The following is a 14,877-nucleotide window of genomic DNA, read 5'->3' as shown; positions in this document are numbered from 1 at the left end:
ATCTTTCTTTTCCTCCTCTATCAAAGTAAAGACTCTTCTCTCAGCTCTCAACTTTTAGAAAGATTTAATTTTAAGATATCGCTATCAAATAGGTTGATTTCCAGCCCCACTGTTAAAATAAACTTAGTAGCATTACCTTTCATATAAAAAAGGATTTATTGACATCTGACAGTATTCAGGTCATTGAAGTAGTTTGTGCTTGTTAAACTAAGTCAGCAACAGTAGTGATACTTCATAGGTGACTGATTAAGAATGTGAACTTTGCTGGCTATATGCATTGAGCAGATCAGATATCACCTTGGATGTGAAAGTTTAAGAGTGGAACAAAGAGGATCAATTGAAAAGGGCTTAAAAAGCTGTGATTTCTGAGGCAGGTTCCACTTTATTCTGCTTTTCAGTCAACTAATTGATACTCAATTAGTGCTTCTGTTGAATGAGTTTAAAATTCACCTCATTTGCATGGGGAAAGATTTATACTATTACTCAATGAAGCTGCAGCTGGGTCAGAGTTGAGAAATAGATGAAAATGTGTGACTGATTGCACCAACAGTCTCAATTAATTCTTGGCTACAGCATTTAATGAAAAAAGCAGTAACAATTTGTATCTACAAATCTACAGATTCTCTATTGATTTTGGCTAGAAAATAGATGAGATAAGAGGAACTTTATAAAAAAACTGTTATTTTTGATGTATCTGCTTAATTATGGTCATTTCTTTTTGAATTCACTTTTCGGGAGAAAATACACCTTGCTCTGTGCACATAAAAATGAAAAAGTAAGAGCCACTGGTTTACTGCCCCTGATTTTGGACTGAACATACAAGAATTCTCACTTATTTTCTTTAAGAACTATACCATAAAAGATCTTCTGTGTTTTTAGAAGATATGATTTCTTACCTGATGCTTTGGTCCTTAATAATTCTGATGGTTTACTTGGTTCTCCAATCCCAATGCTGTTCCCAGCCACAACACGAAATTCATATTCCACCCAAGGATTCAAACCAACCACTGTTGCATTGTATGTCAGACCATTGAGAATTTCTGGCACTGAAAAGAAGGGGATGCTTCAGGCACCTACATTGGCACTAATTAAAAATGATCAATTATTCAAACAAATATACTGTTGTAGAAATTTATTCAAAAACAGTTGTGTCACTTACCTGTTGAAACAGCCTGCCAACCCACAGAAAATGGTGTCCGAGCCTGAATACTAAATATTTGAATGGGGCTATTATTATCTGAGCCTGGCCTCCAGCTTAGTTGAGAAGTAGTACTGGAAATGTGCTCCACTCTTACATCCTCTGGGGGACCTGGGGGACCTTGAAAAATATGTTTTATGATGACTGTGTTGTAAATTATTAAATTCATAGATTTGGGACAGGGATAGTCTATCTGTTATGCTTAGAAAATAATATATTGAACATAAATGTATTTTAGCACATTATTTGAGATAAAGCCCTATTAATTCAGCTTACATGGTGAGAGATTAATTTAGAAATGCTTCCTTTGAAGATTAGAAAATGCCCATCATGGGATGGTTGAATATCATCCGATAGGGAGCTAATCTCAAAAATTGAGAACCACTCTCATTCACTCTTCTCTCAAAAGCTAATTCAAATAAATGTAGCTGATATGGAGATCTGCAGGAACATGTGATGTTGACCTCGCTCTGACAGGAATGGTTTATTATGAATAGAAAGCATGTCCAAGTTTTAGAGATTGACACTGTTTGCTAAGGCTGACCATTCCTTACAAAGAGACGAAACCTACTCAAGTTAATATCCATATCTATACCCATAACCTGGAGTCTTGGAGTTTAGAAAATAAAAAATCTGTACTCTTCATCTCACTTCTTTACCAAAATGTGGTTACTCAGAGATCTACTATGCACATATTAACATTTCAGTTGTGCATTCACAGTTTCACCATGTATGCTTACCTCTCACAATGATATCAGCTACTGCAGATAAACTTTCTAGAGTTGTTTTTACTGTGCATAGATATTTTCCTGAATGATTTAACTGAATATTCCTTATCATCAAATCCCCAACAGATTCCTGCAGATAAAAAGGGAGAAAGGGATGAAAGCATCCTCACACCAAGCAGGCCTCATTTTTTTTTTCTTTATAGCTGGATAAATACTAAATATGAGACAGCTCTGAAATTAGGAGATATGCTAGTATCATGATAGTTTCTCATATTTGATCCCTTTTATTATCCTCTTTATTCTAATTGTATTTAGAAAACAAGCATTTCTATGAAAGACATAAAATAAAGGAAAACAAAAACAGATGCAGCTTCATAAACAGGCAGTGATTATCCATGCAAATAAGTATGGGGAAAATAATTATGAAAGATGTTGATTCATGTAAAAGACTTGATTCACTTTATTAAGTACTTAAATATTTCAGCAACTTACTCCTCCAATCCTCTCAAAATGAGCCACTCCTTTTTTTAAGTCTATGACATCTCCATTGAAAGACCATACAAATACAACTTCAATGGAGGGGTCATGGGACACCTGGCATGGTAGCACTATACTCTCGCCAACTGTAACATCCATTTTGGAAGGTGGAACCGTAATAACAGTCCTCTCTGTTGAGAAAAAATAGTATCATTATAAAAGCTTATCACAATGTTAAGATATGACTATAAAATACATACTTTGAATGCTTTTGCCGTTGTTTGAATTTGTGCAAATACAACATGAATTTCTCCAATATGAAAAATTATATTCCCACTTTTCAAATATTTCTGCATTAATCAGTATTACCTAATACTTGTCAGAATATTCAAGACACTCTTGTTTTTATACTTATGATAGAAACAAATATAAATAGTTAACAGAGAGCTGCGGACCTCAAAACACAGATTTCCATACCTAGAGAATGCACCCACACCATTTTTATAACTTTTTTATTCTGAAATTCCTTCTACAACATTACCATCCACTCACTGGTTACAGCTCTACATATTCTATGATAACTTCATATACTTTGAGACAAATTATGTCCTTAAAATCATAACTACAATAGTTTATCTTACATTGAGATTTATAATCATAATTTTATATTTGTAAGTGTGAATAAAACTTCTTTATTCATTTCTGACATAGTTGTGATAATAATTTTCTACTTTAGATAAAGGTACAATAGCAATAGGAAAGAGGTAACTTTTCTGATTTTCATCTAGATTTTGGAGTTGTAGAATTATGCATCTATCATTAAAAAAAACTTCCCTCGGAGTTCCCATCTTGGCTCAGTGGTTAACAAATCCGACTAGGAACCATGAGCTTGTGGGTTCAATCCCTGGCCTCGCTCAGTGGGTCAAGGATCCGGTGTTGCCGTGGCCTGTGGTGTAGGTTGCAGATGTGGCTCCGATTAGACCACTACCCTGGGAACCTCCATATGCCACGAGTGCAGCCCTAGAAAAGACAAAAACAAAAAACAAAAACAAAACTTCCCTCTAGAAATATGTCATAACGTCAACACTTGCTCTGCAATTCCCATCATTTCATTGACCATTTTCAAAGGATAATTCCAAACAGTGTTCCAGCTGGACTGATGAGTGCTATTTTTCCATTCTTAAAAGAGACTCATAATGATGTCATTTTGATAACATTTTTATGACAAATTACATAGTTTTGACTTTAGCGGTCTAAGAATTGACCGAAATTGCAATTCATTAACCTCCAAAAAAGAAAGAAAAAAAAGAAAAAAAAAAAGACATATATTTGGATTTAGATTTGCACTCTTTTGCCAAAATAAATTATGTTTTAAGGGATTAACATTTAAGAATTAGAGATTTGGGCAAATTATGGTGAAAAAAATCATACATGAGGAAGTTTCAGTAGTTCCCATTGTGGCTCACTGGGTTAAGAACCCAACATAGTGTTCACGAGGATGTGGGTTCGATCTCTGGCCCTGCCCAGTGGGTTAAGGGTCCTGCATTGCCTCAAGCTGCAGTGTGGGTTGCAGATGTGTCTGGGATGCAGTGTTGCTGTGGCCGTTGTGTAGGCCTCAGCTGCAGCTCTGATTCTACCCCTAGCCTGGGAACTTCCGTAAGCCACAGAAGCAGTTGTAAAAGAAAGAAAAAAGAAAAAGAAGTTTCAAAATAGTGAAATCAGGACCCTGGAAAATCTCTCTAAAGAAAGATCACACTTAAAGTTTAACCTTCTAGGAGATGGACTGAAAGCTTTACCTTCCTTCTGGCATCTTTGTGCTGCTCAAGAAATCAAAGTGACACTGATAATGAATTTATATGTTCATATGAATGGATATGACACTGCATTGTATCAATAGAATGTTTAAGTATTACACAACATTTGAAAGCTGTGATGGTTTCTTTAATAAAGCTTTGGGAGTGAAAAGTAAGAATTCATAATCTTGGGATTTAAGGTACATGTTGATAAAAGAGTCATGGAGAAATAAAAGCACATGTATTTCTGAATATAATGGAGAAAATCTAACTCCATTTACATCAGATATGTTTTATATTTTCATATTTTAAAGATATTCTTTCCCTTATATTAGATGCATACACTTTTTGCTCTATTTCTAGGAGAAAATTTGAAGTATAATTTTGTGAACTAAGTCCTTTTTTTTCATTTTACTGCCTAGTTCTTTTTACTTCCCTGCAGCATAGGGAAGTTTCCAGGCTAAGAGTCAAATTGGAGCTGAAGCTAGGGATTCCCAGGCTAGGGGTCGAATTGGAGCTGCTGCTGTAGGCCTACACCACAGCCACAGCAATGCAGGATCCCAGCTGCATCTGTGACCTGTCTCAGCAGATCCAGCATTGCTGGGTCCTTAACCCACTGAGTGAGGCCACAGATTGAACCAGCATCCTTACAGAGACTATGTGGAGTTTTTAACCTGCTGAGCCACAATGGGAACTCTAGCTTAGTCCATTTTTTATTCCAAGCCTTCTTTACATGTCTCCCGCAAAGAAAAGGTAAATATTAACCAGGGTTTCAATAACATTTTTTGAGGACTAGAGAACATTTTCTTTCTTCTGGTTTCTTTGGAAAAAATATATCACTAATATCTTGTTTGTACTTATGGGAGGGTGAGTTGGCTAATTGAATGCGTTGGTAGAGTAAAACTGCTCTGATTTAAAATTTTAATCATGCAATAAAAATAATTTTCAGGAGTTCCCTTAGTGGCTCAGAGGAAGTGAATCTGACTAGTATCCATGAGGTCTCGAGTTCAATCCCTGACCTCACTCAGTGGGTTATGGATGCAGCATTGCTGTGAGCTGTAGTCTAGGTCACAGAAGAGGCTCAGATCTGGCATTGCTGTGGTTGTGGTGTAGGCTGGCAGCTACAGCTTGGATTTGATTCCTAGCCTGGGAACCTCCATATGCCACGGTTGCAGCCTAAAGAGACAAAAAAATTTTTTTTTCAAACATTAAAAATGATAGCCATTCCTTTCATTTATAACACCACAAATTAGCAAAATTAGACTAATAATTCCCTATAGACATATTTTGTTGGTAGTATAGTAAAAAAATGTCTAAAACTTTATTTAAAAAATGTATTGTTTATAACATTTACATATTCTCACTAGTTAACTCATTATTAACTAATATTTATCAAATCTGTATCAAATTCCAGCTATCTAATAGATATTGGAAATACAGTAGAAGGAGAAGGAAAAAAAAAATAGTGCCTAATAAAATTATATAGTGCTTGCCATCACAGAGATTATGTCTAAAAAGGGAGGCTGATGTTCATCAAATCATGCTCAGAAATATATAGGATAACTGTACTAAGCACCATATAGTAGAAGTAAATGATTGTAATAAAATGGTGAATCCTGAGGGATCAGTTTATTGAGAAAGTTATAACAGAGTAAAAGGCAAATAGGAGTTAGCTAAGCAAATGTAATAGACAAGGAGAAGTAACTATATTTATTGTGCAGGCAAGAGCATTTACAAAGAATCTGAGTGAAGAAATATGGCTGGTAGATGAAAGGCAGGCATTTTCTTGGAAAGTCTAGTATTAGAGAGTAGCATGGAAATGAAATTGGGGAATATGAAGCTTGGTGATAGACATAGACAAAATATAAGCTTTAGATGTTTTTAGGGTCACCTACATAATTTGCAGGTTGGAGTATGAAATAAAAATGTGGTGTGTCTTGTTTGAAAAATAGGGGAAACACTTCTATTAAAGTTACTAAATATAAAGCACTTTGCTTTAAAAACTAATATATTACCTCTTCTATGTAACAGGGTGTTAGCAATACATGAGTAACAGCATAAATGTGCAAATTGCAAAAAAATATTTTTAGTTCAATTTTATATAATACATTAAATAGTACTTTATTAAAGTTTTATCATGATTGATCATAATTTTTTCTCACTTTTCTGTGAATTTATTAGGTTGTCAGGACTTATGTTTTTAACAACTTTGTTTTCAAGGAATATAATTCACATTAATTGCTCATGGCAGATGTAAAAAAATGGTTTTTTTTTTTTGTCTTTTGTCTTTTTAGAGCCACATCTGTGGCATATGGAGGTTCCCAGGCTAGGGGTCGAATCAGAGATGTTGCTGCCAGCCTACACCAGAGCCACAGCAATGCCAGATCTGAGCAGAGCCACGTCTGCAACCTACACCACAGCTTGGGGCAACGCTGAATCCTTAACCCACTGAGCAAGGCCAGGGATTAAACCTGCAACCTCTTGGTTCCTAGTCGGATTTGTTTCTGCTGCGCCATGATGGGAACTCCCACAAATGCTTTTTGATAATTTTTTTTTCAAAGATCTTTCTGTTGATACAACTATTATGGAACTGTTGAGAGTATTTTATAGGTATGACATTGTAATAAATTTCTGATAAATTATTTTGAATTATATATTTTAGAACATAAATAGCTGATGGTTCTCAAGGAACATTTTTTTCTAAAAAGATTTAACTCTTTATAATATCTATTTTGTGTATTGAATTTTAGATATAAATTTGAACAATGGAAGTGTTACATTCTTCAGGCATATCCTGTACAAGAAACTAAAAGTGGCTTAATGGTTTGTGTATAATCTAAAATGCCTGTTTACTCATTATATTGCTGTTTCTTCAGTATATTAATGAGTATAAGGATATACTAATTAATAATTAGTCCACCTGGAGCATTGTATAAAAATAATATTTTCCCATTGGGTAGAATAATCTTTAAATTTAATTAATTTATATTTCCAAGCCTCTGGATATTAGTTTTGCAAGGTTGCACACATTTTCTAAATCATGCATGCTAAACTCTCAAAAATTCAAATAACTGAGTGATATGCCTTATTGCAATGTCCATATGTAGGCTTTTATTTCCTAATACTTTAGCGACAAAGTTTACTAGCTGGGCACTGCCATTTCCTGTCATAGTGCTCAGGCTGAAGAGTTAATATTTCTACAAATGTCGCCTGGAGAGCCATTGGGGATAAATGGCAATCTCACCTCTAACAGTGGATCCTGACACTGACTGCTTCCTGAGTCCTTTGTTCCCTTGCTGTCATCCCCTAAAGTTTCTGAGCTGCCACCATCGTCACCTCCACCAGTCTGGTCCCAGGTCCTGATGTGTCCCTCTCCTCTGGGCCTTGGTGCCCCCAGCTTCTGTGAGGCATGTGGATGTACACCATACTTCTTATGCATGAACACTGCCTGCTTGGTGCACAGACCTGAGTTGGTTTGTACATGAGCTGCTGCTGCTGAATCATAAACACTTATATGTGCCGCCACCCAGCATATATCCTGTGCTCAAGTGCATGCTCCATTGTCCCATTAGATTTCACTTACAGAGCACAAGTCCAGAGACAAAATGATCAAGAATTTCAAGACAGTTACAGTGGAGCAGTAGACCAAACATGGAGCCTTTATTAGTGCAGGATCCTGTGTAACTGGTTCACACACTGATGAAACCTGCCCTGGATGCCATGTTTGCAAAATGGCAAAAAATAAAAAATAAAAAGCCTTGAACGTATGAAACAGAGAGTATAAAGACATACCAGGAGTTCCCGTTGTGGCTCAGTGGTTAACGAATCTGACTAGCAACGACGAGGTTGTGGGTTCAATCCCTGGCCTTGCTTGGTGGTTTAAGGATCTGGCATTGCCGTGAGCTGTGGTGTAGGTCACAGACGTGGCTCGGATCCTGAGTTGCTGTGGCTCTGGAGTAGATCAGCAACTACAGCTCCAATTAGACCCCTAGCTTGGGAATCTCCATTTGCCTCGGGTGTAGCCCTAGAAAAGGCAAAAAAAAAAAAAAAAAAAGACATACCAGTATCTGTAGTGTGAAAAAATGGATTGTATTTAAAAGAAGACAATTCTATGTGGGCAGACTTATTATCCAGAAGCAGGGAAGGCATGATTATCTAAGCATAGTTTCTCCTGTGAATACTCTCCTATGAGGGTAAGGGTGAGGGGGTACATGGACAAGAATGCTCATAACTACTGCATCCTCTCCCCACAACACATGTAGACCTATCCTAATCCTGTGTAGGTGGCTCTCTAACAGCCACAAGGCTGCCAATTGCTATCCTAAAGAGTTGGCTTCAGCAACCACATATAGCTCCAGCTCAGAACTAGAAGTGCGAATACCCCACAGAGTCAAAATTACACTTGCAGAGACTGGAAGAGTGGTTCTTGAGCAACAGAAATGTACATAATTGTTGATGCTATTTTAGGGAAAGAATGTGGACTATGCTTGAGTTCCGTAATAAGTTCAGACTCCTCCTTTGAATAAACTTTACTTTCTTGAGAAACTCTTAACATCAGAGGGATTTTTTTTTCAAGCCATTCATATCACTCTCAAGAAAGGAGGGGATTGTATGTGTGTACATCTAGCCTACTCCTTTCCTGGGATTGCATACTTACCAGTGAAGTAGGTGCAGGAACATGAGGCTCATTATTAACCCTGAAACACTGCTTGTTATACATGAATGAAGTGAGATCATTACGGCCTAAATTAAAACAACTGTAAAAAGGAGGTTCCATTGGTTTAATTTTGCTTTTATTTCTGTTGCTTTGGGAGACTGACCTAAGAAAACATTTGTACTGTTGATGTCAGAGAATGTCATGCCTATGTACTCTTCTAGGAGTTTGATGGTGTCTTGTCTTATTTTAAGTCCATAAGCCATTTTGAGTTTATTTTTGTGCATGGTGTGAGGCTGTGTTTCATTGATTTACATGCAGCTGTCTAGTTTTCCCAACACCACATGCTGAAGAGACTGTCTTTTTCCCATTTTATTTTCTTGCCTCTTTTGTCAGAGATTAATTAACTGTAGATGTCTAGGTTTATTTCTGGGTTCTCTGTTCTGTTCCATTGATCCCTCTGGTCAGATCCCTCTGACCAGTACCACACTGTCTTGATTACTGTAGTATTTGTAATATTGCCTGATGTCTGGGAGAGTTACAACTCCTACTTGGTTTTTGTTCCTCAGGATTGCTTTGGCAATTCTGGGTCTTTTGTAATTGCATATAAATTTTTGGATTGTTGTAGTTCTGTGAAAAATGACATGGGTAATTTGATAGGGATTGCATTGAATCTGTAGATTGCTTTGGATAGTGTGGCCATTTTTGTGGTATTAATTCTTCCAACCCAGGAGCATGGAATATATTTCCTTTTCTTTGAATCCTATTTAGGCAACAGAAATAAAAGCAAAAATATACCAGTGCAACCAGATTAAACTGGCAAGCTTTTGCACAGCAAAGGAAACCATTAAAAAAAAAAAAAGACAACCTATGGAATGAGAGAAAATAGTTTCAAATGCAACTGACAAGGGATTAATCTCTAAAATGTACAAAGAGCTTATACAACTCAACAGCAAAAAAAAAAAAAAAAAATAACACAATTGAAAAATGAGCAAAAAACCTGAATAGATATTTCTCCAAAGAAGATACACAGATGGCCAACAAGCACATGAAAAAATGCTCAACATCACTGATTATTAAAAAAAATGCAAATTAAAACTACTATGAGGTATCACCTCACCTCTGTCAGAATGGCCATCATTGACAAGTCAACAAATAACATATGCTGGAGGGGGTGGAGAAAAGGGAACCCTCCTACACTGTTGGTGGGATTGTAAATTGGTACAACCACTATGGAGAACAGTATGGAGGTACCTCAGAAAACTATACATAGAACTACCCTATGAGCCAGCAATCCCACTCTTGGGCATATATCCAGACAAAACTTTCTTTTAAAAAGACATATGCATCCACATGTTCATTGCACCACTATTCACAATAGCCATGATGTGGAAACAACCTAAATGTCCTTTGACAGATGAATGGATTAAGAAGATGCTGTATATATACACAATAGAATACTACTCTGCCATAAAAAAGAACAAAATAATGCTATTTGCAGCAATGTGGATAGAACTAGAGATATCATACTAAGAGAATTCTGAAAGAGAAAAACAAATATGATATCTCTTATATCTGGAACCTAATATTTGGCACAAGCGAACCTTTCCACAAGAAAGAAACTCATGGACTTAGAGAACAGATCTGTGGTTGCCAAGGGGGAGGGAGTAGGATGGACTGGGAGTCTGGGGTTAATGCAAACTATTGCATTTGGAGTGGATAAGCAATGAGATCCAGCTGTATAGCACAGGGAACTATATCCATCACTTGTGATGGAATATGATGGAGGATGATGTAAGAAAAAAATGTATGTATATATGTATGACAGGGTCACTTTGCTGTACAGTAGGAATTGACAGAACACTCTCTAAAACAAAGTAGAGGGATTCATTTTCATTTCATATAATAATATTTTTCTTGCCTATTCCTTAAGCATTTTTAGAAATTCTTCTCTGATAGTTTAAAAATTTAGCATGAACTTCCTCAAGAATGTGTTCACAATGTGAATTTCTCTGCTTTCACCAGAAATACTGATTTAGCAGGTCAGTAGGGAGAACCTAGAATATGAATTTTTAACAGGTTACTTCTTTAGTTGAATCTAATGTAGTCAGTCCATGCCCATACTTGGAGAAAATATTTCCTTAGGCTTTGAAATTTGAATCTGAAATTTATATTTAAGGAAAAGCCAAGCTATGTAAAATATATTGTCAGAAAGTCACCAATACGTTGGATCTAGGAAAAAAGTCATATCCAGTAAAATGCTATTGATTTTTGACCCTTCAAAATTAAAAAAAGATAGACTCCCAAGGTTCTTCAACTGTAATTAATTCTGTATACCAGATTTAGTTTTAGAGTTTCATAGTATATTTTTGCATAATAAAAATCTCTGAAAATTCCTGTATTGAAGAAACTTTTTTTTTTTTTTTGGTCTTTTTGTCTTTTAGGGCCACACTCACAGCACATGGAAGTTACCAGACTAGGGGTCCAATTGGAATTGTAGCCACCAGTCTATGCCAGAGCTTCAGCAGATCTGAGTTGCATCTGTGACCTACCCCACAGCTCATGACAATGTTGGATCCTCGACCCACCGAGTGAGGCCAGGGATTGAACATGCGTCCTCATGGATGCTAGTCTGGTTTGCTAACCACTGAGCCATGATGGGAACTCCCAGAAGAAACTTTTTAAAGTTTATTTAATTCTGGGTTTCCTACACTTACTAGATATGGAAAATTTTTAATTCATATAACACCTCTTCATACATCTTGGAATATAAAGAATTCTGAGAAACATGTTTGGAAATATGACTTTCATGTTTGAAAAGGATTAACACACAAATATATATACATATGTGTGTGTTTATTGAACATACATAATACATAAATAAATACATATTTATGAGACTATCATGTATATTTGAACTCTGAAAAATTTAGGAGTCATTGTTAATTTTTTAAGATAAGAAAACTTGTTTACTGTTATGTTAGAAAGATTTCACTGTCATTTAAAATTTCTTAAATATCTGTAGATGAACTTATGGTGTTTGTAATTTGCCTATAGATATTTGAGGTGGATGTTGGGGAAGTAGGTGAGAGTACAGGTAAAACAAAGTTGGGTCTGAGTTGAATGTTCATCCAACTGATGAGTACATGGATGTTCCTTACACTATTTTCTCCACTTTTCTGGGTCTTTGTAATTTTCAGTAAGAAAAAAGAATTGATGGGAGTGGTGAATATTTATATATGAAGGCATCTTTTTCATTTCTTTCTAGAGAGATGAGGACTGACCACTTTTTGAAGGTTATTCTAAGTGTGAATGACATACATACTGAAGAGTTCACAAAATTACAGAATTTTAGTATTTACTATTTTAATTCTATTTCTGTGACATTCAAATCTTAGGAAAACAGCTTGATCTGACAATCTTATCCTTAAGAAGTATAAGGAAAGGCTTACTAAAATATATAGTGCTTTTGATGAATAGCTTTACTCAAATTAACATTGTCATAATAGCCAATGTTTCCAGAATACATCTTTAGTTATGAGCACTTCAGGAGACATGAAAACTAATGTCAGAATTTCAGTCAGAACTGTTTAGCATGATTTTTTTTAAACAACAGGTATAACTTGTTCCCTATATCAGTAGCCTAACACACTATTATGTATCATGATCCCTAGCTACATGTTTATAAGCCAGGGATGGCAATGCATTATCTAATTGGTCTTTCCAAGAATCCAGAAAATATTATTTTTGGTCACTTTTTGTTTGTTTCTTTTAACTCAGTTGAAATCTCCATCTATGAGTGATAACACTTCAGTGTCACTGTTCAGAATAGTAACTGCTCAGGTGGTTCTGAAGTTATCAACACCTCTCAAAAGATTGACAAATGTTAAGAAAAACCACCAAACCATTCTCCCTCTGTACACCATGTGATACTGCCTTTATTTATTTATGACATTATCAGAAATGTTGCTAAGATACTGACATAAATGAAACTAGTGTATAAATAGCACTTAAAACAGGTAACAGAATTTTCCTTTTTCTCACCTTAGTTAACTTGTGAAGACTAGAAATAAAAACATTTAATATTTGGTTTTCTTGCTAATTCCTCAAAATCTCAAATTAGCCTCATATTAACATATTAACTCTTCCCGTTGCTCTTAATTTCTTCTTCCATTTTTGTCCTTCAGACTGTGATCATATGCCTTCTAACTTTAGGAACTTCATTAGCATTTCTTTTGGTGCAGATTCAGTGATGGGTTCTCAGTGTTTTATTTGTATAAAGGTATCTCTATTCTGTCTTCATGTGAGGGGATATTCTTGCTGGGGATAGAATTTTATTGGTACTATCTTTCAGACCATTAAAAAAGTAATTCCAGGAGTTCATGTCATGGCTCAGTGGAAATGAACCTGACTAATGACCCATGAGGATGCAGGTTTGATCCCTGGCCTCACTCAGTGGGTTAAGGATCCAGCATTGCCTCGAGCTGTGGTGTAGGTCACAGATGTGTCTCGGATCCCACATTGCTGTGGCTGTGATGTAGGCCAGCGGCTATAGCTCCAATTTGACTCCTAGCCTGGGAACCTCCATGTGCAGCCCTAAAAAGATGTAAATTAAAAAAAAAAAAAAAAGTAATTCCATTGTCTTCTCAATTCCCTTAATTTTGTTGTTAAACCAACTTCCAGTGCCATTGTTATTCTTCTGAAAATAATCCTTTTTTTTTAGGATTATTTTCTTTCCTTTGGTTTTATTACTGTGTGCTTATTTAAAGTTTACATTGTATTTATCCTAATAAGGATCATATGATTTCCTGAATGGCTGGGGTCATTTTCACCTTTTTAAAATCTATGGCAAACATTTCTTCAAACTGCTGATCCCTTATTTTCTTTCTCCCCTCTCTGTTCCTTTTGGAACCACAATTGCATGTATATTAGAGTTATTCACCATAAATAATATATTCCATATGTTCTTTTTTGTCACTCCTATTGCATTATCACTTCATATTGAGTATTTGCTACTCAAATATCTTCTTTCTTCCCTTCCACATCCAATCTTATGTTCAATCAATCTATTTTCTTAATTTTAGCTTTTGTATATTTTACTTCTGGAACTTCCAGTTGAATTTTTTTCATTTTTAAAGTTTTATTGAAGTATACTTGATTTACAGTGTTATGATAATTTCTGCTGTATGACAAAGTGATTCAGTTTTATATGTATATATATACACATCCATTCTTTTTCAGAATCTTTTCTCTTATAGATTATAGGGAAAGATTGGGTAGAGTTCCCTGTGCTGTACAGCAGGTCTTGTCCAATTGATTTTTAAGACCTGCCATTTTTTTTTCTGAAATTCTCCACCTTGTCTTTTAAAAAAACTTAGTAATCATAATTATTTTAAAACCCTTGAGAAATAATTTCCATATTTCTTTCAGATGTAACCTGTTTCTTTTGTCTCATTTTTCTCATGGTTTTGGTCATTTGGTCCTGGTTCCAGCTATTCTTGGTAATCAAAAGTCAGGTATTATGGCTCAAAATATAAATATTTTTATTTCATTATATATATTTCAATATATACTTTTTAAAGCAGGCAATTAAAAAAGAGAAGAATCAGACTTCCCATTGTGGCTCAGCAGTAACAGACCCATCTAGGATCCATGAGGATATAGTTTTGATCTATGGCCTTGCTCAATGGGTTAAAGATCAGGCATTGCCATGAGCTATGGTGTAGCTCACAGACAAAACTTGGATCTGGCATTGCTGTGGCTGTGGCATAGGCTGGCTTGGCAGCTGCCCTTCTAATTCAACCCAGAGCCTGGGAACTTCCATTTGCCATGGGTGCAGCCCTAAAAAGCAAATAAATAAATAAAAGAATCTAGTCAGTAATTGATACATTGAGTCTGAAGTCAGTAATTTTAAGTCCTCATCAATTTTTCTCTGTTTTTATTACTATGACATCATCCCTTGGGCTTCTTGATTCAAGATTGAATTGTTTAGCAGGCCTTGTTCCATTTGGTTTATTCTGAGCCCAA

The 14,877-nt window shown here is 35.7% G+C and overlaps 1 protein-coding gene across 1 annotated transcript in view; it reads right to left on the bottom strand.

Annotated features, from left to right (window-relative positions):
- Nucleotides 1-14,877, bottom strand: part of CNTN6 (contactin 6) — a 260,598-nt gene that overhangs the window by 22,041 nt on the left and 223,680 nt on the right. The window contains 4 exon segments of the mRNA XM_021069266.1: nucleotides 897-1,046; nucleotides 1,160-1,318; nucleotides 1,939-2,056; nucleotides 2,419-2,594. Of these exon segments, the coding sequence (XP_020924925.1) occupies nucleotides 897-1,046; nucleotides 1,160-1,318; nucleotides 1,939-2,056; nucleotides 2,419-2,594 (603 nt within the window).

Source organism: Sus scrofa, chromosome 13 (assembly GCF_000003025.6).
Source record: "Sus scrofa isolate TJ Tabasco breed Duroc chromosome 13, Sscrofa11.1, whole genome shotgun sequence".
NCBI lineage: Eukaryota > Metazoa > Chordata > Mammalia > Artiodactyla > Suidae > Sus > Sus scrofa.
This window is presented reverse-complemented; position numbering and strand designations above follow the sequence as displayed.